This window comes from Suricata suricatta, chromosome X, assembly GCF_006229205.1.
Source record: "Suricata suricatta isolate VVHF042 chromosome X, meerkat_22Aug2017_6uvM2_HiC, whole genome shotgun sequence".
NCBI classification, from domain to species: domain Eukaryota; kingdom Metazoa; phylum Chordata; class Mammalia; order Carnivora; family Herpestidae; genus Suricata; species Suricata suricatta.
In genome coordinates, this window is record NC_043717.1 from 37,037,200 (window position 1) to 37,061,871 (window position 24,672).

The following is a 24,672-nucleotide window of genomic DNA, read 5'->3' on the forward strand; positions in this document are numbered from 1 at the left end:
CCCCCATTCAAATATAACACTAAGGAATATCTGATATTTTTTGAATTCTTACTCGGTACTCAGGACTTGCTTAGATATCTAGTATTTCCACAAATAGAATTCATAATTGGTATTTAGTATACATATGATACCTATCTTTGATGAATACACATGTGTATATATTACACCTTGATGAAAACTATCTACTTTTCCATAAAACAGATTGTTTTTTCACCTAGCAAATAAGTCACAATCATTCTCTTATATTACCTGTCTTCTGGACTGGAGGGTGTTAAAGACTTCCATATTCATATCCATCATATCCCGTTACCATCCAGAAACCAAGGGCCAGACAGAGCTCAGCAACAAGTACTGAGGAGCTCCCGGGCTGCTGGCTATGGACAGTGGTGAGACAGACTCAGCCACACTTGGAAATGGAATTAACATAGAACAACTCTTGGGGCACCTGGGTGGTTCAGTGGGCTAAGTGCCCAATTTCAGCTCAGGTCATGATCTCATAGTTCGTGAGCTTGAGCCCTGCATGAGTCTCTCTGCTGTCTGCATGGAGCCTGCTTGGGGTTCTGTCTCCATCTCTCTGCCCTCCCCCCCTTTTCTGCCCATGTACGTTGATGCTCTATCTCAAAAATAAATAAACAATAAGCGCCCGCGCGCGCACACACACACACACACACACACACACACACACAGAACAACTCTCCGTGTTGAGACCTCAGGGAGGCCAACTCCCACTACTGCTTTAAGGCCCTTGAGTTCCCCACCCCCTTCTTGTCTGCCTGGAAAACTCATATTCATCCTTCCAAGTCTATTCCAAAGATATTCTCACGAACTCCAAGTACCACTTGTTGGTTTGCAAACTAGTCCCCATATACGCAGGGCAAGGACGGATCAAAAAAGAGACAAACCACTCCAGATTTGTAGGTGGCAGTTTTAATAAACGAGGAAACTTACAAAGTTTATCTAGGGCAGTGACAAGATGAGTAGATCCCCCCAGCCCCTGCCAGAATGTTAAACGTTTAGATAAAGGCCTTAATTGAGTACAGCCATATATACTGTCCTTGGGGCAACTTCTAATGCAGGGAAGGCAAGTGGAGTGCACATTCCAAGGATTCCAAAGCCAGGGAAAGAGATGAGGAGTTTCTGATGGCCCAGTCCAACCAGCAGTCATGTCCTCTTGATGACTTCCTCCAACATATATTCCTTATTGATTACAAAGAGTAAACGTTACCTTCAAACAACATAGAAAGCTAGCTAATGTCACCTTAGCCTGATGGTCATTATCATCATTATTGATGGGACAAACAGATATCCTATGTGCCCACTGGGATGTACTGAGAATGACACATTCCGGTAGCATTCTTGGCAAAAGCATTTCACCTGAGTTGCACCCTGAAGAAACTGAAAGATGTTCTGCAAAACTGCCCTGGTCTCTTTAACAATGTCAGTGTCAGGAAAGGCCAGACCAAAGGCTCAGGAACTGTATCAAATGAAAAGATGCTGAAGAGGCATGAGAACTGAATCCAATGTGTGATCCTTGATTCCATCCTGGATGAAAGGGGGAAAAAACCATTACAAACGTTAATGTGCACATGTGAAATGTTCAAAATAAGCTTATTGGGAGGATTGGTGAATTTTGCATACAGATTATATATGAGATAATAATGTTAGGTCAATGTTAACTTTCCTGAGTACGGTCCTGGGTCCTGGTCCTTGTACTTGCTCTTAGGGGATACGTACTGTACGTGCTGTGCTGAACGTTGAACAGCTAAAGTGTTGCTATATCTGCAGTTAACAACCCATGGGTTCAGCAAAAAGAAACAAGGAAACAAATATGTGTGCTTGTATAGTGAAATCTGAACAATAGAGCGATTATAGGTGAAGGGTAAATGGCTCTTCTTTGTTCTTTTCTTGCAGCTTTTCTGTAGGTTTGAAATTTTTCAAGACAAAAACTTGGACAGAATAAGCAATAAATAATTTAAAACACAAACAAATGAACAAAAAGCTTTGTTCCAGATCATGTTTTCTGTGAACCCTTTCATGACATTCTCCCTACAGCCCCCCGTCCCCAAGCACGCACACAGAAAACAATGAATCACCCTCTCTTCTGGGCTCTTTTTTTTTTTTTTAATATTTTATTTATTTTTGAGACAGAGAGAGACAGAGCATGAGTGAGGAGGGGCAGAGAGAGAGAGGGAGACACAGAATCAGAAGCAGGCTCCAGGCTCTGAGCTGTCAGCACAGAGCCCGATGTGGGGCTCAAACCCACGAACCATGAGACCATGACCTGAGCTGAAGTCAGAAACTTAACCGACTGAGCCACCCAGGCGCCCCTCTTCTGGACTCTTTTATGATTATCTGTCTCTCTGACCAAATTATAAGCTCTTTGATATCCGGGCCTGTGTGTGTGGTTGAATCTACGCAATGCTAGAACTGTACCTGGATAGGATTCGATAAGCAGACAGGAGGAAAGGTTTCTCAAGAGAGAGGAATGGCATGAGCGAAGGTCAGGTAGCAGGAATGTATATTTTGTATTTACCAGGAACACTGGATTTGTTTGGTCAGAACTGAAAGATTGTATGGGTGAAAATGTCTGGCACGTGATACATTCTTAATAAAAATTTGATGAACAGGGGCACTGGGATGGCTCATTCGGTTAAGCATCGGACTCGTGATTTCAGCTCAAGTCATGATCTCACGGTTCATGAGTTCCACCCCAAATTGGGTTCTCTGCTGTCAGGATGGAACCTGCTGCGGATCCTCTGTCCCTCTCTCTGCGCACCCTCCCCCGCCCGTGTATGCTCAAAAATAAAAATCTAAAAACAAAAAGATTCTCAGGGCCCCTGGGTGGCACAGTCACTTAAGGGTCAGACTCTTGATCTCTGCTCAGGTCATGATCTTGCAGTTTGTGAGTTTGAGTGCCACATTAGGCTCTGTGCCCACAGCAAGCAGCCTGTTTAGGATTCTTTCTCTCTGCTCCTCCCCCGCATGTTTGTATGCCCACTCTCTCTCTCAAAATAAATGAATAAACTTAAAAAATTTTTTAAATAAATAAAAATAGATTCTTTCTCTCTCTCTCCCTCTGCACCTCTGTCTTGTTCATGCTCTCTGTTAATTAATTAATTAATTAATTTAAAAATTGGCAAGTAAATGAGACTTGAAAGGCAGGCTTAGATCAGATTGCAATGGGCCTTGACTCTGAATTGAGACATCGAAACGTTACCTAGTTCTTGATGTCCAGGGTCTTTTCCCAGTGGTAGAAAGTGGGTTGTCCTTGGGAAGCCCCTTATATATCTTCTTCCCTACATAATAAGGAAAAGTGAGGGCCCTTGGCTGGCTCAGTCAGTGGAGTGTGCAACTCTTGATCTTGGGGTTGTGAGTTCAAACCCCACATTGGGTATAGAGATTACTTAAAAATAAAATCTTAAAAAATAATACGAAGAAAAACTAGAGGTAAGTGAAAGTTTGAAAGTGACCCATTTCCAAACTCAGGAAGAGGAAATATCAACTCCTCACCCACCTAGGAAAAGCCATGTAGTAGAGCTTCAAGGCATCCAACATCCCTGATTCAAAACAGCATCACAGAATATTAGCTGAAAGAATAAAGAAATGAATCTATTTAATATGAGTTGTGCTTGGGGCACCTGGATAGCTCAGTCGGTTGAGTGTCTGACTTCAGCTCAGGTCATGATCTCATGGTTTGTGGGTTCAAGCCCCGCATCAGTCTCTGTGCTGACATCTCAGAGCCTGGAGCCTGCTTCTGATTCTGTGTCTCCTTCTCTCTCTGCCCTTTTCCCACTAACACACTCTCTCTCCCTCTCTCTCAAAAATAAACAAACACTAAAAAAATTATTTAAATATGAGTCATGCTTGTCTTTGAGAATAATATATGAAATTATTTTGGTTAATTTTACTACACTTTTAAAATTTAGGAAACATACACTTATGAAATAACTAGGCTGTAATAAATACTCTTTAGCAGTTCCACATCATTCCATAGATGTACAACCTATGATTCTATATCTTCTTTTTTTAAGTTTATTTTTATTTAATTTAGAGAGAAAGATTGAGAGCAAGCAGGGGAGCAGCAAAGAGAGAGGGAGACAGAATACCAAGCAGATTCTGCACTGTCAGCCCAGAGCCTGATGTGGGGCTTGAACTCGTGAACTGTGAGATCATAACTGGAGCTGAGATCAAGAGTCTTATTGCTTAACCAACTGAGCCACCCAGGGGCCTCTATGATTCTTAAATGCTAGGCGAAACCGCCTCCAATCATTTTAGCTTAATGGAGATCTTTCCAATAAACAGTTTTCATATTTACTTAATATTTGTGTTCTGTTTTCTTCTAGATAGATTTGTGGAGACTGCCAATTGAAGTAATGCAAAGTAATCTGATTGTCTTCTGAGGTTATTATTCCCTTGACCATTCATCCCTCTACATGTAGTGACAGAATTCTATGGCTACAGTCGACCAAGAAGTATCAGGGTAGCTCACCAAGCCAAACCCGTATTTCGCTACAGTTTTACAGAGATTAGCATATCGCATGAGCCGAATGCTGATCCCCAGCTTAAAACTATGCTATTGCTACTTTGTCTAGAAAGTCTCAGCCCTGTTCTTCCCGGCTAATAAAATAGAAGCATTCACGGACAACTGTGTTCCGTGTGAACCGATAACTGAAGCGTATACTGGATATGTCGTCCTAGGACATTGTAAAACGCCCAGCAGATAAGAATTGGGGCTTAGGGAGGGAAGGCCTATGAAGAGAGATAAAAAAGAGATCTGGGGTTTCTCTGAAGACCTAGCTGGGTGGCCAAGTTGCCATTGCCGTGGAAACTGGTGGGCGGGGCGGCAGGATTGTGACGTCTCAGGGGGCGGGGAGGGGGTGGTGACCAGGGACTGGTCTTCTGTACCCCAGACCCTCGCCTCAGACCTCTCAGCCACCGCTGCTGCTTCGTGACCACACCAGAGTTCGGTGCCCTGAAGCTCCCGGAGAGAGTGCGCTGTCCGCCGCCGCGATGACAGCATCTCCAGCTCCACTCCCGGCTCTGGCGGCCCAGCAGCCCACAGTCCAGGGCCTGTCGCAGATCACCAGCTGCCTATTTGTCAGCAACGCTGCGGCTGCCAACAACAAGAGCCTTCTGTCCAGCAACAACATCACCACGGTCATCAACGTCTCGGCGGAGGTGGTCAACATCCTTTTTGAGAACGTCCACTACGTGCAGGTGCCGGTGACCGACTCTCCAAACTCGCGCCTCTACGATTTCTTCGACCCGATCGCAGATCACATCCACAACGTGGAGATGAAGCAGGGCCGCACGCTGCTGCACTGCGCCGCGGGGGTGAGCCGCTCGGTGACGCTCTGCCTGGCCTACTTGATGAAGTACCACTCCATGTCGCTGCTGGACGCCCACACCTGGACCAAGTCGTGCCGCCCCATCATACGTCCCAACAACGGCTTCTGGGAGCAGCTCATCCACTACGAGTTCAAGCTGTTCAGCAAGAACACAGTGCGCATGGTCAACTCCCGCGTGGGCCTGATCCCTGACATCTACCAGAAGGGGTCCGAGTGATGATGCCGTAGGGGCTGGCCGCTGACATCTGCTGACCGGACGACGGCAACCCTGAACCTGAACTTTGAACCTTAGCTGGTACAGAAACCTGGATGGAGCTGTTTCGAAGGGCAAGCCAAAGGGAAGGGCTATTGGACTTTTTAGCTGAGTAAGGTTTAGCTTTAAAGAATAAAATTCATTCATTGTGACATAGTGATGGCGTTTCGTATCCTGTCAGCGGCGGGGTCATGGCTGATCCGGCCTGGCCAGAGGGGAGGATGGGAAGGTGGGGTCCACGTCGGAGGGACCAGTGTCCTGCGCCCTGCTCTAGGCTGAAGAGCCCAGGAGGGATTTCCCCCCCCACCCCCCCCACCCGGGATCCCACCCAGTTCTTCCCAGTCCAAAGTCAGAGCGTTAGACATCACGGCAGCGCCTGGACTTCTCACAGTAAGCTCCGGCTGCTTGTAAGTGGCCGTTACTGGCTGGAGTGCACCCTGGGAGCCCTGAGGGAGCCTCAAGCCATCACTGCCCTCACCTTTAATACAGTGGCCCAACTCTGGTTTTCCTGATTAGATTTGCCTATAAAGTAGGGTTTTTTTTTAATGTTTACTTTTGAGAGATGGAGAATGATGGGCGGATAGGAGGATGGGGTGGGACGGGAGGGTGGGAAACAATGGGGGGGTGAGATGGGAGGCCGGGGAGGGGGTGGGGGAGAGAGGGGAGGCAGGGGAGTGGGGTAATGAAGGAGGGGCTGTGGGGGTTGGGGTAACAGGGGGACATGGGAGTGGCGGTGGTGGAGGGTGGAGGGGGCTGGACGCAGAGACAGAGGGAGACATAGAATACAAAGCAGGCTCCAGGCTTGGAGCTGTCAGCACCGAGTCCTATGTGAGGCTGGAATCCATGAACCACAAGATCATGACCCTGAGCCGAAGTCTGGAGTTCTAACTGACTGAACCATGGAGGTGCCCCTAAAATCGTTTTCCAAAAAGCCATTGAAACAATTTTGATTTTGAGCTCTCTACTATACGGCAAGGCCTCAAGCCACCCTTGATAACCTCCACCAGCCTTGGTGAAAAGGTACCCCCTGGGTATATGCCAAGAGAGAGACAGAGAGACAGAGACAGAAACAGAGAGAGAGAGAGAGAGAGAGAGAGAGAGAGAGAGAGAGAGAGAGAGTACGCGAGCACAAGCAAGCCTGATACCAGGCTTCAAGGGTTCCTCTCATGGGTCTTTACTTTGAAAACTGGAGCTGCTGGCCAGGACACAGCCCAGTCACATCTGACACCTCTTCTTTTTTTGTGATCTGAAGTGCTTCAAAGCTTCTGTTTCCTCACCTGTCAAGGCAGTGACAGGTGACTCTCACAGGGTTGTCGTAGGGATTCCAGTCCTTAGTATCTTACCCAGCACATGAATGGTTTAATGCTTAGATTAGAGGGCAGCTCTTGTTATTAATGATCCTCTTTGGCCTTGCTGGCTGGCGTTCAGCCGCTTTCATCCTCACAATGCCATTTCCCCTATCTGGGCATAAAGTCTACCAGGGGCTTTTCCCAAAACTCATCCTGGGTCTAAAAACAAATGCTTTAAAGTTCTTTCTGACCCTACCTCAGAGGAGGCCTGGATTTAGAGCCTTGTCGGAGTTCCCATTGTCTCCTTGTGTTTCATCCATGGCCAAACAAGAAACAAGAAGTAACAATTCCAGCCCCCGCCCCCCATCCCGGTCCAAAGCCTCGTTTAGAATTGCTGACCATCAGAGCCAGTGTTCCAGCCCCACCCCACCCCCACTTCCATAAAAGGACCTTCCAAGGACACAAGTTGGGGTACAAGGCGGAAGGGTGCTGTGAAAACTACTGCCCTAGATGGAGACCTTCCTTTCACGGATGGAAGTACGGGCTCCCGGAATATGAGGGCTGGTGCGGCAAGGCCTTCACAAAGCAGCCTTTCCGGCAGACAGCCAGATGGGAAATGTCTTTTAAGGTACCAATTCTTTTTTTTAAAGAGTATTTATTTATTTTGAGAAAGAAAGAAAAAGAGAGAGCACGAGCAGGGGAGGGGCAGAGAGAGGAAGAGACAGAATCCCAAACAGGCAGCATGGAGCCCGAAGCAGGTCTTGAACTCACAACTCATGAGCTGAGATCAAGACTCGGACGCTTGGCGGACTGAGCCACCCAGGTGCCCCACTCTTAAAGCATTTTTAAAAAGATACTTGTTTGGGCATGTGCGTGTGTGTGTCTTTTTTTTTTAATACCTAAATTAACAGATCATAAAATCAACTTCCTTTGGACATACAGCTCTATAAGTGTTAACACATATATAGATTCATGTAATCACAGCCACAATCAGTACACAGAGCAGCTCTGTGACTCCAAAAATTTCCCTCCTGCTTCCCCTTTGTAGTCAGACTCTGGCCCCACCCCACCTTTGGCAGATGGCAAGCTGTTCTCTGTCCCTCTAGACTTGCCTTTAACACAATATTACATAAATGGAATCACACAGGATGTAAGTTCTGGAAACTGGTTTCTTTCACTCCGCATGTCTTTGTGATTCGCTCATGTTGTATTCTTTTGTATAGATGTACCACAGTTTGTTTTATATTCGCCCACCAGAGCATATTTGGGCTTGCATTGGTTTTCTAGGGTCTGCTGTAACAAAATACCAAAACCTGGGTGACTTAAAACAACAGAAATTAATTTTCTCACAGTTCTGGAGGCCCGGAGTCCTAAATTAAAGTCTCAGCAGGGCCACGGTCCCCCTAAAACCTGTAAGGGAAAATCCTTCCTTGCCTCTTGCCAGTTTCTGGTGGTTGCTGACAATCATTGGCATTCCACGGCTTGTAGATGCATCAGAGTGGTTCGTACGGCAGTTTTCTTTAATGTGTCTTCTCATCCATCTTCTCTCTGGTATGTCTGTGTCTAAATATCCCTCTTCTTATAAGGACACCAGTCATATTAGAAGATTCACTCTATATCCATGTGATCGCATCCCTCAACTAATATATCTGCAATGACCCTGTTTCCAAATAAGGTCACATTCTGAGGTTCCGGGGGTTAGGATTTCAACATATATTTTGGAGGGAGGGATGCTCTTTAGTTCCTAACAGGGTTGTTTCCAGTTTGGGCACATATGCCTAAAGGGCTATAACACACAGACACACACACAGAAGAAGGAAATGATCATGCCTAGCACAGGAGCAGACACTTGACAGTGTCTCTAGTCCTTATGTCAGCCTTTTGAGGTAGTTGTCACCGGCACCATACTGATAAGAAAACAGAGGTTCCAAGAGGTTTAGGAATTTGCCTAAGAGAGCACACAGCCCAGGAGTGAAGTGATATTCGGACTGGGCTCTGTTTTTCTGTATTTATGATTTTTCTTTTGAGCTCTTAGGACTAGAATACAGAACACGAATATTCAGCTTTTCTTGTCAAATGTGTTGCATGTATTTGTACCTAGTTAAATCGGTGAGTCTCTATAAAAAATGTTTAGTTATTTATTATTTTTGAGGGAGAGAGAGAGAGAGCATAAGTAGGGAAGAGGCAATGAGAGGGGGAGACAAAATCCAAAGCAGGCTCCAGGCTCCGAGTAACTGTTAGCACAGCCTGACGCGGGGCTGAAACCCCTGTGAGATCATGACCTGACCGGAAGTCAGATGCTGTGAGTCTTTAACTGAATGGTTTTTGCTTCTGAAATAACACTTTAATGGTTTTCTCCATGGCATAACCATAAAAATGTTATCTATTGTTTTCTCCTAATCTGTTTTTTTTTCCATTTTTAAAACTTTCCTCCCATTTTTTTTTTAATTTGAAAACTTTCAAACACCCAGAAAGTTGAAGGAATAGTACAGTGAGTATCCACATTTGCTCCACTCGTAAGCCTTTTGTCATATTTGCTTTCTCTCTCTTTCAATATAATACTTTTATTTTTGGACCTACCCCAAATTAAGTTGCAGATATCTTGACATTGAACCCTTAAATATTTCAAAATATAACATCTAAGAATTAGGACATCCTCCTCCTACATTTTCACGATATCTTCATCAAATCTAACCCAGTTAATTAATAATAATTCCCCCAATACTCAGTTTATATTTAAATTTTCCCACTTATAATGGTATGTGGGAGGCTCAGTTGGTTAAGTGTCCGACTTCGGCTCAGGTCATGATCTCACGGTTCATGAGTTCAAGCCCCGCTTCAGGCTCTGTCCTGACAGCTCAGAGCCTGGAGTCTGCTTCAGATTCTGTGTGTGTGTCTCTCTCTCTGCCCCTGCCCTGCTCATGCTCTGTCTCTTTCCCTCCTTCAAAAATAAGAAAACATTAAACATTTTTTTAATTTTCTCACTTAGGCTCCAAATGTCTTTTATAGCCATTTTTTTTCTTTCCCAAGCAGGATCCAATCAAGGTTACACATTGTGTTTTATTACTGTATTTCTTTTAATCTATGACAGTACCTTGGCTCTTCCCCCCCCACCCCCCCGATGTTGTCTTTCTGATGAGTCAAAAACAATTTTGTATATCATATCCAGCACTCTAGCTTTGTCTAATTATTTCCTCATCTATTATTTAACATGTTCCTTTACCACCCTCATCTTTATTAATTTTTTAATGTTTTATTTATTTTTGAGAGAAAGACAGAGTGCAAGCAGGTGAGGGGCAGAGAGAGAGAGAGAGGGAGACACAGAATCAGAAACAGGCTCCAGGCTCTGAGATGTCAGCACAGAGCCCGATGATGGGCTCGAACCCACAAACCCATGTACCGCGAGATCATGACCTGTGGTGAAATCCGATGCTAAACCCACTGAGCCACCCAGGCGTCGAATACCCTCATCTTCTTTAAACTTGAAGTTAGGTCTAGAGGTTTGATTAGGTTGGGGTTAAGTATTTTTTACTACAATACTTCAGAAGTCATGTCATGTTGCATCACATCAGGAGGCACAAATGTCTTTTTGCCCCATTAGCAATGTTGCTAAGTTTGATCATCACTTGGTTAAGGTAGTGACCACCAGATACCTACCTTTAAAACTAGGGAGTAATCTGTGGGGTGATAACTTTCCCACCATGTGAATATCCTGTTTCTTTCATCTAATGGTATTAACATCCATTGAGGAGTCTTGTCTCAACCAAGTGTTACACCGGGGGACATGTAACTCTTGAATCTATCACAAACTAATTTTGGTATAAGTTGGAGTTATTTAATTTTTAAAAAATGTTTTATTTATTTTTGAGAGACAGAGAGAGACAGTGTTAGCAGGGGAGGGTTAGAGAGAGAAGGAGTCACAGGATCTTAAGATAGGCTCCAGGCTCTGAGCTAGCCGGCAGCACAGAGCCTGACGCGGGACTCAAACCCACGAACTGCAAGATCATGATCTGAGCTGAAGCCAGACACTTAACCAACTAAGCCACTCAGGCGCCCCTATTTATTTAATTTTTTTAAATAATTGTGAGATATTGCAAAATTGCCATGAATATTTGTGTCTACTTTTGTTCCCTCTGGTTTGTTACATCGTCTCTTTTCCTATGCCAGTTTCACATTCCTTGAAATTGATGCAGCTTCAGAACAGGCAGGAACATTTAGTAGGGCAATGACATTTCTCCCTAGCCCCGCCTTTATACTTCTTCAGAGGTGTTTCTGCTGTGGTTAAATTCTTTCTTTTTTTCTTCTGGATGAGCCATTTTAATAGTTGTGAAAGGTTTTTAAATTTTTTCCATTAGGATTTTGATTAGAATTACTGTTTTCTTGTGTGTTTAGCCAAGGTTGAATCAGAAAAACAGAAACGACAATAGTTACCTTAGAAGAGACTATCTACTATAATGAACTATTTAACCAGGTATCGGAGAATTGAAGAGGCAAAAATAGAACATACATTGTATGGTTCTACATATATAAACATTTAAATAAAAGATCATCTATGCAGAATGTCTGATATTTGATCAGTAAAGTATTAACCATATTTTGGAGTTTGTATATCTTAATTCCAAAGGCTCATAATGTTAGAAAATTGTAATGTGCACACACACACACACACACACACACACATATGCACACTCACATACCCACTCATTCAATTCTTTGCAGTTCAATTTTTTTTATTTAAAAAAAATTTTTAACGTTTTTATTTATTATTGAGACAGAGAGAGACAGAACATGAGAAGGGGAGGGCCAGAGAGAGGGGGAGACAGAATCCGAAGCAGGCTCCAGGCTCCAGGCTGTCAGCACAGATCCCAGTGTGGGGTTTGAACTCACAAACAGTGGGACCATGGCCTGAGCCAAAGTCGGATATTCAACTGACTGAGCCACCCAGGTGTCCCCACAATTCAATTTTTAAAGCAGTTTTTTCTGGGGCGCCTGGGTGGCTCAGTTGGTTGTGTCCAACTTCGACTCAGGTCATGATCACACAGTTCGTGGGTTTGAGCCCCACGGTGGGCTCTGTGCTGACAGCTGGGAGCTTGGAATCTGCTTTGGATTCTCTGTCTCCCTCTCTCTCTGCTCCTACCACGCTTGCTCTTTTGTTTCCCTCTCTCAAAAATAAACAAACATTGAAAAATATTTTAAAAGTTTTTTCTGCTGAAACATTTTGCATCATATCTGTTATGTTACCAATGAGCCCTCTGTGACATCACATGATCACCTATTCTGATCTACACTGTTAAGGTAAAGAAATCAAAATATCCAATAAGAGGGTGATATTTACCTGTGGGTATTTGAGACCTCATCTCCAGCTACATCAGTGTCTCCTTCGCAAACACTTTCCACTATTCCCCTATTAATGAGATATAGGCAGATCGGGAGGTGATCTCTCAATCCCCTTTTGGGAATGGCCTGAGAACGGCAAAAAAGGGAGTGAAAACATGAATTTTATAGTAATCTTTTGGTGCCTGAGCCAGACTCCCAGACAGATCCTCCCCGTCCAGAGAGACAGATCAAGTTCTCAGTTACACGGCTGTGTTCAGAAAAGCATATTTAACAAGAAATTCTGCAATAGGGCTCAATAGTATTGTATCTGGACTCACGGTGGACGTCTTTCTTCAATAGCCTCTACGGTGAGGGAATTAAAGCAAGCATAGGAAGGGAATTAAAGCAAGTTGGAAGGCCTCTGTGATCATTAAACTCTGGAGGCTTCAAGTTTAGGCAGGACTGAGGCCTGCATTGGGGACCGGGAGAGTTTGCATTCATGTCTAGCTTTATTGCATGGTGATCAAAGAATGTGGCCTGTATAATTTTTCCCTTCCAGAATTGAGATTTCTCATTAGCTGTCCCTCAAAGAGTGAAGCATTATCTACTGGTAGGATGCCAAGTTTAAATGTTTTATCATATTATCTTACTTAAAATGCTTTAAGATTTGAGTAGGTAACCTGCTTGTGATTCTGCATTCAAATGGTGACGTAAGGGGGGGGCGCCTGGGTGCCTCAGTCGGTTAAGTGGTCACCTCTTAGTTTCAGCTCAGGTCATGATAGTGATATTCATGAGTTTGAGCCCCTCTTTGGGCGCTCTCTCTCTCTTTCTCTCTCTCTCTCTCAAAAATAAATAAATAAACATTTAAAAAAGTTACATAAGGGCACATAGAGTGAAATCTCTCCTCACCTCTGTCCTCTAGCCAATCGTTTTCACCCCCCAGAGACAGCCAAAATTATTAGTTTCCCCTCTATGTTCCTAAAACATTACTTTATCCATCTGTAAGGAATTACATATGTATTACATCTCGTTTTTTACCAAACAGCAGCATTCTTTACTCAGTGTTCTCTATTTTGTCTCTTTTTGTGTAATAATATGTGTTATAGATCATGCAAAGCCAGTAAAAGAGAACACCCTCATTCTTTTTGGCAATTGCATAGTATCCCACCATATGGAAGTATCATAATTCACTGAACCCGGACCCTACTGGTAGACTTTTAGATTGTTGCCAAAATTTTGTTATTGTAAGTAATACTGTGATAAATAAACTTGTGGGGTAAGTTTGTATATGTAAATTATGTTATTAACATGCAAATATATTCATAGGGTATTATTAGAAATGGAAATAGAGGGGTTCTGTTTAGAGAAATCTAGTTTTCCACCTGCGAGTCTCCTTTACTTACAACACAAGTACCACACTGCATACGACACTTCATTTCTGACACTTCTGGTCCTAAATGTGGATAGAGTTTCCCCCACACCGAGCAATTATCTATGACACCAGATGGACATCCTATAATTGAACTCAGTTCTAACGCTATCTACCTGGAGATAGCGTCAGATCCCACAGGTTAAGGGCTCAGTCCCACAAGACTGCCCGCCTCCCCAGTTTAGGTGTCAGTGACAAGTAGTAGGTTCCCAGGTTACCCACGGGAGCTGTGGCTATAAATCAGTGGTTTCCATGAACCCCTTCCTCGGGTTTGATGAATCTGCTAGAGCGGCTCACAGAACTCAGGGAAGCCCTTGCTTACATTTATCAGTTTATTAAAGGACATGATAAAGGAAGGATATAGATGAACAGCCAGATGAGGAGATACGTGGGGGCGGGTCTAGGAGGGTCCTGAGCACAGAAGCTTCTCTGTCCCTGTGGAGCTGGGGTTCATCTTCCTCCCAGAATGTGAATGTGTTCACCCACCGGGAAGCTCTCCGAGCCGCATGCTTTGGGATTTGTATGAGGCCTTCCTCGTGTAGGCATGACCGACCATTAACTGTGTTCCCAGCCCTCCCCCTTCTCTGGAGAGGTGGGGGAGGTCAGGGCTGAAAACCCCAAGCTTCTAATCATGGCTTGATCTTTCTGGGGACCAGCCCCCATCCAGGACTCGCCTCGAGTCACCTCATTAGACCAAAAGATGGTCCTAGTGTTCTTATCACTTAGGAATTTACAAGGGTTTTAGGAGTCCTGTGCCAGGAAGGAAGAAGGGCAGAGACCAATATATATTTTCTATTATCTCACAGCATCTAATTTTACAATTTGAATTTTTGAGAGAGAGCGAGAGCACATGAGCAGGGGAGAAGGGCAGTAGGAGAGAGAGAGAGAGAGAGAATCTCAAGCAGGCCAAGGAGGCTCAGCATAGAGCCTGATGCAGGTCTCAATCCCAGGAAACTGTGAGATCATGAACTGAGTTGACATCAAGTGTCAGATGCTTAACCGACTGAGCGACCCAGGTAACTCCACAATTTGAAATTGTAATAAACATCCCTGGATTAATTCCAATGGACTTCACCAATACCTACCAGCAATGTGTGAAAGCACCGATCCCCCTCCCAGGATCAACGCCATAGTGTGTCTTTTGTACCTTTGCCATGCTCACCAGTGAAAATAGCATCTCACATTACTTAAATTTGCTTGTCTCTTCTAAGTTTCCAGTACCTTTCATTCTTTTATGAGCCATTTATATTTTTCTTTCCATGAGACGACAGCTCATAACAACATCTTATTACATTGCTAGTCTTATTTCTTAAGGATTTGTAAGAACTTTATTACAGAAATGAAGCATTTGTGAGTGATAAGAATTTCAAGTATTTTCCCTGATTTTTCATTTGTCTTTTGAGTTTGCTTAGAAAGGATTTGCCAGGCAGAGAGATTATTTCTATTTAGTCAAATTTATTGCTGCTGCTGCTGCTTCTTCTTCTTCTTCTTCTTCTTCTTCTTCTTCTTCTTCTTCTTCTTCTTCTTCTTTATGGATTTGGGTTCTGTGTCTTCCTCAGAAAGGCTTTCCATACACTAAGAGTCTCCTAAAAATGTTTCCCATGGCTCTTCTGGTACGTTTAATAGTTTGAATTTTTTTTCAAGACGGAGAGAGACAGAGAGGGGAGCCTGGGTGGCTCAGTTGGTTAAGTGTCTGACTTTAGCCCAGGTCATGACCTCACGGTTTGTGGGTTCGCGCCCTGCATTGGGCTCTGTACTGACAGCTCGGAGCCTGGGGCCTGTTTCAGATTCTGTCTCCCCCTCTCTCTCTGACCCTCCCTGCTTGCACTCTGTCTATATCTCTCTCAAAAATAAACACTAAAATTTTTTTTAAAAAGAGAGAGAGAGACAGAGAGTGGCACAGTGCAGGAGGGGCAGAGGGAGAGGTAGAGAGAGACTCTTAAGCAGGCTCCTCACCCAGTGCAGTCCTGATGCTGGACTGGATCTCACAACCATGAGGTCATGACCAAAGGCAAACTCGAGTTGGACAATTAACTGACTGAGCCACCCAGGCACCCCTGCAGTTTCAATGTAAACAATTAAATATTTGATCCATCTGGAATATATCCTAGTATAAAATATGAGGTATGGGTCCAACATTACTTTTTTCCAGATTGCTACCATCATTCTCATGTAGTCATATAATGTATAATATAAAAAATATATAATATGATACATAGTTTATATATAACTAATATATTATATATATTCTTATGGTATTCATCTTCCTTAAATTCATGTTTATTTTTCGGTCTGCTTGATATAACCAATGACTAAGAGATATGTTAGTCATGTATTGCTATTGTCTTTATGTCAATTTCTCCCTGTATTTCTCTGATGGTTAATTTTATCTGTTAACTTGGCTAGGCTATGGTGCACGTTTGTTTGGTCAAACACTAATCTAGATGTTGCTGTAAAGGTATTTGTGGATGTGATTAAACTTTATAATCAGTTGACTTTACGTAAAGCAGATTATTCCCCATTATGTGGGTGGGCCTCATCCAATCAGTTGAAGGCCTGAAGAGCAAAGACCGAAAGAAGCAGCAATTTCCCAAAGAAGCAGCAATTTCACCTCAAGACTGCAACATAGAAACTGCCAGAGTTTTCAGGCTCCCGGTCTGCTCTACATGTCTTGGATCAAGGCTACAACATCAACCCTTATCTGAGTTTCTAGCCTCTTAGCCCCCTTTACAGATCTACAAATCTCAAAGTTGCAGGCCTCCACAATGAGATGAGTCAATCCCTGAAAATAAATCTCTTTATCTCTAAGTGTATATACATACATATATTATACACGATTGGTTTTGTTTCTCTGGACAATTTCTAGTAGTTTTTCTATACGCAGTCCCTAACTTACAGTGGTTTGACTTAGATAATTTTTTGACTTTATGGTGGTGCAAAAGCTATACACATTCAGCAGAAACTGTTGAATTTTGAATTTTGTTTTTTTCATGGGCTAGCAATATGTGGTACAGAACTCTTACAATGCGGGGTAGTGGCAGTGTGTGGCAGTAAGCTCAGCTCCCAGTCAGCCACAGTCACTAGGGTGAACAACTGATACACTTACAGCCATTCTGCTTTTCACTTTCAATACACTATTTGATAAATTACATGAGCTATTCAACTCTTTGTTACAAAATAGGCTCCAAGGAGATAATTTCGCCCAACAATAGGCTTATGTAAGTGTTTTGAGCCCCTTTAAGGGAGGCCAGGCTAAGCTATGAGATTTGGGAGGTTCAGTGTATTAAATGCATTTTCAATTTATAATATTTTTAACTTTCAGTGGGTTGATCGGGAAGTAACCCCATCATAAACCAAGGAAGATCTGTCTATTTTGTATATTCTGACATCTGTATATTTGGATGGTATTTAATGGTCTGGCATTGAATATCAACATGATGAGAATTTTATTTGTACCCTTCAACTACTATAAAATTAACTCTCTTTGCCTAATTAATGCTGTCTTTGATGCGCTAATATTGCCAACTGCTCCCCCCCCCTTTTTTTGGTATGCATTTTCTAATGTCTTTGTCTATTTTTTACTTTGTAACCTATAATGTCATTTTTTAGTGGTACGTCTCCTAACTAGAATATACTAAAATTTCTTCTACTCAGTCAAGTCTTTTAACAGGGGAGTTACATTTTTAAATTCTGAAATCTTTGGTTTTGTGCCATTTTTTTCTGTGATTTATTTATTAATATTTCTCCACCGTTTTCCTTATTTACAGTTTCATTTTTATCTCCTCCATTGTTTTAGAAAGTATTTTATTCTGTTAGTTGAAAGCAGCTACCTGGAGAAAAGGGAAACTTGTACTTTTTACTATACTTTTTTATTTCCTGAATTGACATAGTAAATATATTATTACCTGACACTTATCTGTAGGTTTCTCAAAAGCTTTCTTTAACTTATTTTTATCTAATTGATGAGTCCACAGTGAAATAATATATTTGTTTTTGAAATGGCATATTTTGAATACTTTTTTAAGTTCATTTATTTAAACAAATTTTTTTAAGTTTATTAATTTTTGAGAGACAGAGAGTGAGAAGGGAGGGGCAGAGAGAGAGAGAGAGGTAGACACAGAATCTGAAGCAGGCCCCAGGCTCTGAGCTAGCTGTCAGCACAGAGCCCAATGCGGGGCTCAAACTCATGAACCGTGAGATCATGACCTGAGCCGAAGTTGGACGCTTAACCGACTGAGCCACCCAGGCGCCCCTAAGTTCATTTTATTTTTTTAGTAATCTCTACACCCAAAGAGGGGCTCGAACTCTCCACGCCGAGATGAAGAGTCATGTGCTCCTCCAACTGAGCCAGTCAGGCTCCCCTTGAATAACACTTTTGAGATACAAAATTCAGCACACTTTATTTTTACCTTCTTCCCCATTCTAATCCATGAAAATGGTACCTTGGGTTTTAGTTTTATATGCTTTTATTACTGTTTTTTAAAATTCAGTACCTAATTTGAGAGAAAAAATACTGAGATTCAGATTTAGGGTTTTTTTTTTTTTTTTTTACTATTTATTTAGTATAATTTATTGTCAAGTTAGCTGACATACAGTGTATAGAGCGTGCTCTTGATTTTGGGGGTATTCCATTGTATAGATAACCCACATCTTCTTAATCCATTCATCAGTTGATGGACATTTGGGCTCTTTCCATAATTTGTCTATTGTAGAAAGCACTGCTATAAACATTGGGGTACATGTGCCCCTATGCATCAGCACTTCTGTATCCCTTGGATAAATTTCTAGTCGTTGTAGGGTAGTTCTATTTTTGCTTTTTTGAAGAACCTCCACACTTTTCCAGAGTGGCTGCACAGTTTGCATTCCCACCAAAAGTGCAAGAGTTTTCCCATTTCTCCACATCCTTGCCAACATCTGTTGTTTCCTGAGTTGTTCATTGTAGCCACTCTGACTGGTGTGTGAGGCAGTATCACAATGTGGTTTTGATTTGTATTTCCCCAATGATGAGTGATGTTGAGTGTCTTTTCATGTGCCTGTTGGCCATCTGGATGTCCTCTTTGGAGAAGTGTCTATTCATGTCTTCTGCCCATTTCTTCACTGGGTTATTTGTTTTTTAGGTGTTGAGTTTGGTAAGTTCTTTATAGATTTTGGATACTAACCCTTTATCTGGTATGTCATTTGCAAATATCTTCTCCCATTCTGTCGGTTGCCTTTTACTTTTGTTAATAAAACCAAAGCGGGAGGCTTTGGTCCCAGACTTTAAGCTGTATTACAAAGCTGTCATCAAGACAGTGTGGTACTGGCACAAAAACAGACACATAGACCAATGAAATAGAATACAGAACCCAGAAATGAACTCACAAATGTATGGCCAACTAATCTTTGACGAAGCAGGAAAGAGTATCCAATGGAAAAAAGACAGTCTCTTTAACAAAAGGTGCTAGGAGAGCTGGACAGAAACATGCAGAAGAATGAAACTGGGCCATTCTCTTACACCATACACAAAAATAAACTCAAAATGTATGAAAGATCAGATTTAGTTTTATAATTAGATATGGTGCAATTACTTAGATGCACTTCTATTTTGGCATAATGTTCCCCTCCATGACCTTTCCATTCCTGAGCTTTTCTCCCCCTCATCTCTTGGTTGATTGAAAAACACCACAAACTAGGGTACCTGGGTGGCTCAGTCGGTTAAGCGTCTGACTTCGGCTCATGGTTCGTGGGTTTGAGCCCCACCTCAGGCTCTGTGCTGACAGCTCAGAGTCTGGAGCCTGCTTCAGATTCTGTGTCTCCCTCTCTCTCTCTGACTCTCCCCTGCTCATGCTGTCTCTATCTCTCAAAAATATAAAAAAATTTTTTAAATAAAAGAAAAATACCACAAACCAGTCCTTTCAAAAATGTCATATATTTTATCATGCCTTAAATAGCAGAGTGTTTTCCTGAAAACTTTTTAAAATTTATTATTTATATTTCATTTATTGTTGTTATTATTTTAAGTAAGCTCCATGCTGAGCCTGAGATCTACTTGAGATCAAAATCTGAGCTGAGGACAAGAGTTGGATGCTTAACTGACTGAGCCACTCAAGTGCCCTTTTCTGAGATCTTTACTGAAAGATGAGTAAGGGGTGCCTGGGTGACTCAGTTGGTTAAGTGTCTGACTCTTGGTTTCAGTCAGATCATGATCTCATAGTGAGTTAGAGCCCTGCATTGGGCTCCGTTGCGATTCTCTGTCTCTCTCTCTGCCCCTCCCCCACTCATGCTATCTTTCTGTCTCTCTCTCTCTGCCCCTCCCCCACTCACGCTATCTCTCTGTCTCTCAAAATAAATAAATAAACTTTAAAATAAAAAGAAAGATGACTCAGGTATATATTACACTTTGGGATCACCAATTTTTCTAAGACTCTAGATATGAGAAATCAGACAGACAGACATTTGTTTTTATCTGGGCAATCTGATTTCATTGTTTTGGCCTGAACAAGTACAGACACCTTAAGATTGTAGCTTACTTATTATTTTTTATATGAGCACATTTAACCATAATGTGTCCAGCTGTGTGTCCCCTTTCACTGAGTTTGTTCAGGACATAGTGGGCTCTTTCAATCAACATACATTGTTCTCCAACACAGGAAAGTTTCTCTTTGATTTTATTTTTATGACATCTTTTCCATTTGCCTTTGTTCCTGTTTTAGGAGCACAAATTATCCATCTGTTGGTGTTTCATTTTTGCCACTCTTTCTCTATAGCTCTTACCTTCTCTCTCATTGTTTCCATCTCTGTCTGTTGACACGCCATTCAATTTCTTTGCATCAGCTTTGTTCTTAACTCCCAATTTTCTTTTCTGCCAGATGAATTTTCCTTTCTATTGTCTCCAGTGTGTGCTTTAATTTTGTTTCTGCTTTCATCGGTCACTTGCCCATTTTTCTTCTCCTGTCTTTCCATTGTATCCTGTTGTATTTTCCTCTAAGTCCTGCCTCTCCATTCCTTCTCTTTCTTTTTTTCTACAGAAGCTTTAAGAATTATCACCAGGTTTTGGGGCACCTGTGTGACTCAGTCAGTTAAGCATCCGACTCACTCTTGGCTCAGGTCATAATCTCATGCTTCCTGAGTTCAAACCCAGTGTCCAGCTCTGCACTGACAGTTTGGAGACTGCTTGGGATTCTCTCTCTCCTTCTCTCTCTTCCCCTCTCCCACATACACACACACACTCTCTCTCTCTCAAAACTAAATAAATAAAATAAAATAAGAATATCAACAGGTTTCTGAAATTTCTCTTTGGATTATGGTGAAGAAGAGTCCTCATTTCCTCTGATTTCTCTGATTTTTCTAGATGTTGTGCTTTTCTCATAGCTCCGTGCTGATTAGTCTCCTTTCTCTCAAATAAAACAAGGTTTTCTGTGGGCTCTGTATCTGTTTACAGGCGATTGAGCAGGGTACCCTCGGATCCACCATCTGTCTGTGGGAGTAGTGGCGAAATCTCCATCTCATCTTTTGCTGGAGGGTACACTAATGTCCACATAGCGTAACTTCACCTTTTGTACCTCTAATTTACTAGTGTGATACATATCACAATACAGTCCCCAGCACAGGCTTCTCTCACGGATTTTTCAACAAGCTGGCTTTTCCTCAAAGTTTTGGGCAGGAAAATTACATGCAAAATGAGGATGCAGGGCCTCTTGTTCAAAAATGAAGAATTTCAAGATGGTAACAGTGGAGCATTACACCAAGTGCAAGACCCTTCTTATGGGGCCCTGTGCACTTGCTCAGGTCGCACTCCCAAGAAGCTGGCCATGGTTATGGGGACTGCACTTCCTTAAATGTCTGTCCCCTCCCTTTTCCTCCCAATCTTTATCCAGTTTCCTGGCCACTGGTTTTATCTTTCTGCCTAGATAAATAGGAAGTAGAGGACTCTAGAGGATATGGTGTGGAGGTGGGTGTAGCGATCGGTGTTCTGGTGAGCAGCCTTCAAAGATAGAGAAACTGCCATCTCTTGTTGGTTTAAGCACCAAGTCTGTGAGTTGGGAGACAGATGGTGGTGGGTCATCAGGGGATAGAGCATGGGCTTTAAAGAAGTGGCTTCCTACCTTTTTCACTCACTGTCATTGAGGAAATTAAATCAAGTTAGACCATGATTGCGATTTTCTTAATCCAGCCATTTAGGACCATCTGTCTCATAATTAACATCAATTTCACCCAGATCCAAGTCTTAGATTATCTGTCAGTGTTAGTCTTTGATATCCTGAAATCCTGTCTTTTTTTTTTAATGTGAATTCAGGGGATTTTTATGAGAAGTTAGGACGGGATACATTTGGGAACAAAGAGCAATATATAATATATCATTTTGAATTGGAAGCCCCCATGGGAATCAATTAGTTAGGCCACGGGTTGGCAAATTTTTTCTATAGAGGACCAAGTAGTAAATATTTTATTTTATTTATTTATTTTTTAAATGTTTATTTATTTTTGAGAGAGACACAGAGCACAAGCAGGGAAGGGGCAGAGAGAGAGGGAGACACAGAATCTGAAGCAGGCTCTAGGCTCTGAGCTGTCAACACAGAGCCCAACATGGGGTTCGAACTCACCAGCTGTGAGATCATGACCTGAGCTGAAGTCAGATGCGTAATTGACTGAGCCATCCCAGCACCCCCAAGACAGTAAATATTTTAGATTTTGCAGGTCAAGAGGCAAGATCAAAGATATTATGCAGGTACTTCTATAACAAGAGAAAAAAATAAGTTTCCACAAATATTTTATTGATGAAATTAAAAATCTGATAGTAATAATTGACTAGGTTTTGGTAATACAGGTCTACTAATGAGAAATATGGGATTCTTTGTTTTTGGAATACATTTTGCTTGGTTAAGATTCAAAATTAATATCTCCTATCATCAAATTAGTTTGTAAATATTCATCTGTTAATGCTGAGCTGTAATGGGATTTTACATATCTCATTTTTGAAAATGTGTTTCCATACAGATAGGCACTGCCAAACACTGACATCGATCCATGCGCATATGAATTTAACTGAGCATGTTCATTGCATGGACAGGCATTTATATAATTCCATTAGATTTTTCTCTTGATATTTGCCTTTTAGTATGTTGTCACATTGCTGATTAATCACTTCCAAATGATGGTTAGGTAGAAATCACTCCATTGCCCAGTTAAATGAATTTTGAAATATAGAAATTTCCTTTGTGCTTTCATTGAGGTCTGAGAAATGTCACATGGAACTGTAGTTTGAACTTGGGATCAACATACGCTGCAAATTTGTATAAGAATAGATAATTTGCTTCTTATTTTAAGTTTTGATAGCACTGAAAGATAGAAAGTGGCTTGACATTACTTGTAACTGACGCAATGTTAGTTGTCATCAAAGTGAGTTTACTGTTGCGTTAGCTTCATGTAGAAGTGTTGTTTTACCTTGGAATAGGTTAAGTTCACTAAGACATATTATCAAGCCTCCAGCCAAAGCTAACTTCCAAAGCCATTCATAGTTTGATAATGTTAGTCTTGAGCTCAAGAGATTCATGATAGAACTTTGCCACTGCTAAGACATTCAACTGCTATGTGGTAGGGCAAGTCAAGATATTCAGTTTGTAGTTCTTTTTCTCTTTTAGATTTTTAATTTTAATTTTAATTGATTTGTTTTTTTTAATTTATTTTTGAGAGAGGGAGACATAGAGTGAGGGAGGGTCAGAGAGAGGAAGTTGGCCGTTTAACGGACTGAGCCACCAAGGCACCCCATTTTGTTTTAGTTTTTAAATTTTAAGTAGGCTCCATGCCCAACGTGGGGCTTGAATTCACAAGCCTGAGATCAAGAGTCACATGCTCCACCGACTGAGCAACCAGCTACCCCTCAGTTTTTACTTCTTCTTCTTCTTCTTTTTTTTTTTTTTTTTTGTGCAAAAACCAAGGGTGTTTATTTGGGCTTAAGCTCAGACTCTCAGACCTCACCAACACAGTGGATCCATGCTGAGAGCCCCAATCATCAGCCAGGCAGGGTTTTTATTACAGTAGGGGGCAAGGGATGGGGTGAAAGGTGGGGTGAGGGGCAGGGACTACAATATGATAGTGTGGCGCATTGGCAGAGGTTGGTGTGGCACAAGGTGATTGGCTAATGTAAAACTAAAAGGGCATACTAAAAGCGGTGGGAATGTCAGGTATTCCCCTGCTGGACCATGATTGGCCCTGGCTAAGGGTGAGCCAATCACAGACCCCCCAGGAAGGTGGTATTTCCCAGCATCTAGGAGGGGGAGTAGGTTTCCATTAACCTGAACCATCATAGGTGGGGATTATTATTCTTAACTTGTTGAGCAAGTCCCTTGTTTTTAAAGTTTCTGGAACTTCAGGTGGGATCACAGATTCCAGTAAGTTTTAGTCATGCCTGGGGAAACAGGAACTTGGGCCTTCTAGTTTCTGAGGCTTATTTAAAGCCTCTCATGGCGTTAGTTTGGCTCTTCAGAAAACATTTATTTCAGGTTAAAATAAAATATGTCATAATTTTTGAAAAATGGAAAACTCTGATGCAATGCCACTCTGTTTTAGATATGTCATAATACTAAAGAATACCAAAACCTAATGAAAGAGAGAAAAATATTTACCTGGACTATTTTACTGCTACACTAACAACTTCCTTTTTATTTATTTTTTAAAAATAGTTTATTGTCAAATTGGTTTCCATATAACCCCCAGTGCTCTTCCCCACAAGTGCCCTCCTCCATGACCACCACCTCTTTTCCCCCTCCCCCTTCAACCCTTGGTTCGTTTTCAGTATTCAATAGTCTCTCAGGTTTTGCGTCCCTCTCTCTCCCCAACTCTTTCCCTCTTCCCCTCCCCATGGTCCTCCATTAGGTTTCTCCTGTTCTCCTGTTAGATCTATGAGAGCAAACGTATGGTATCTGTCTTTTTCCACCTGACTTATTTTGCTTAGCATGACACCCTCAAGGTCCATCCACCTTGCTACAAATGGCCAGATTTCATTCTTTCTCATTGCCATGTTGGACTCCATTGTGTATATATATATATATACATATA

General features: G+C 42.1%; 1 protein-coding gene and 1 long non-coding RNA gene across 2 annotated transcripts; one reads left to right on the forward strand and one right to left on the reverse strand.

Moving 5' to 3' along the window:
* Window positions 1–911: 911 nt before the first annotated feature.
* LOC115283958 lies at window positions 912–3,548 on the reverse strand. The gene is made up of 3 exons (XR_003905101.1): window positions 3,515–3,548; window positions 3,218–3,296; window positions 912–1,542 (listed from the first exon to the last, which is right to left on the reverse strand). It is a non-coding gene; the product is annotated as an uncharacterized LOC115283958 (long non-coding RNA).
* A 1,370-nt stretch (window positions 3,549–4,918) lies between these two features.
* On the forward strand, window positions 4,919–5,757 carry DUSP21 (dual specificity phosphatase 21). Its single transcript, XM_029930473.1, has one exon. The coding sequence runs from the start codon at window positions 5,011–5,013 to the stop codon at window positions 5,563–5,565; it is 555 nt and encodes a 184-aa protein (XP_029786333.1). The 5' UTR covers window positions 4,919–5,010; the 3' UTR covers window positions 5,566–5,757.
* The last annotated feature ends 18,915 nt before the right edge of the window (window positions 5,758–24,672 follow it).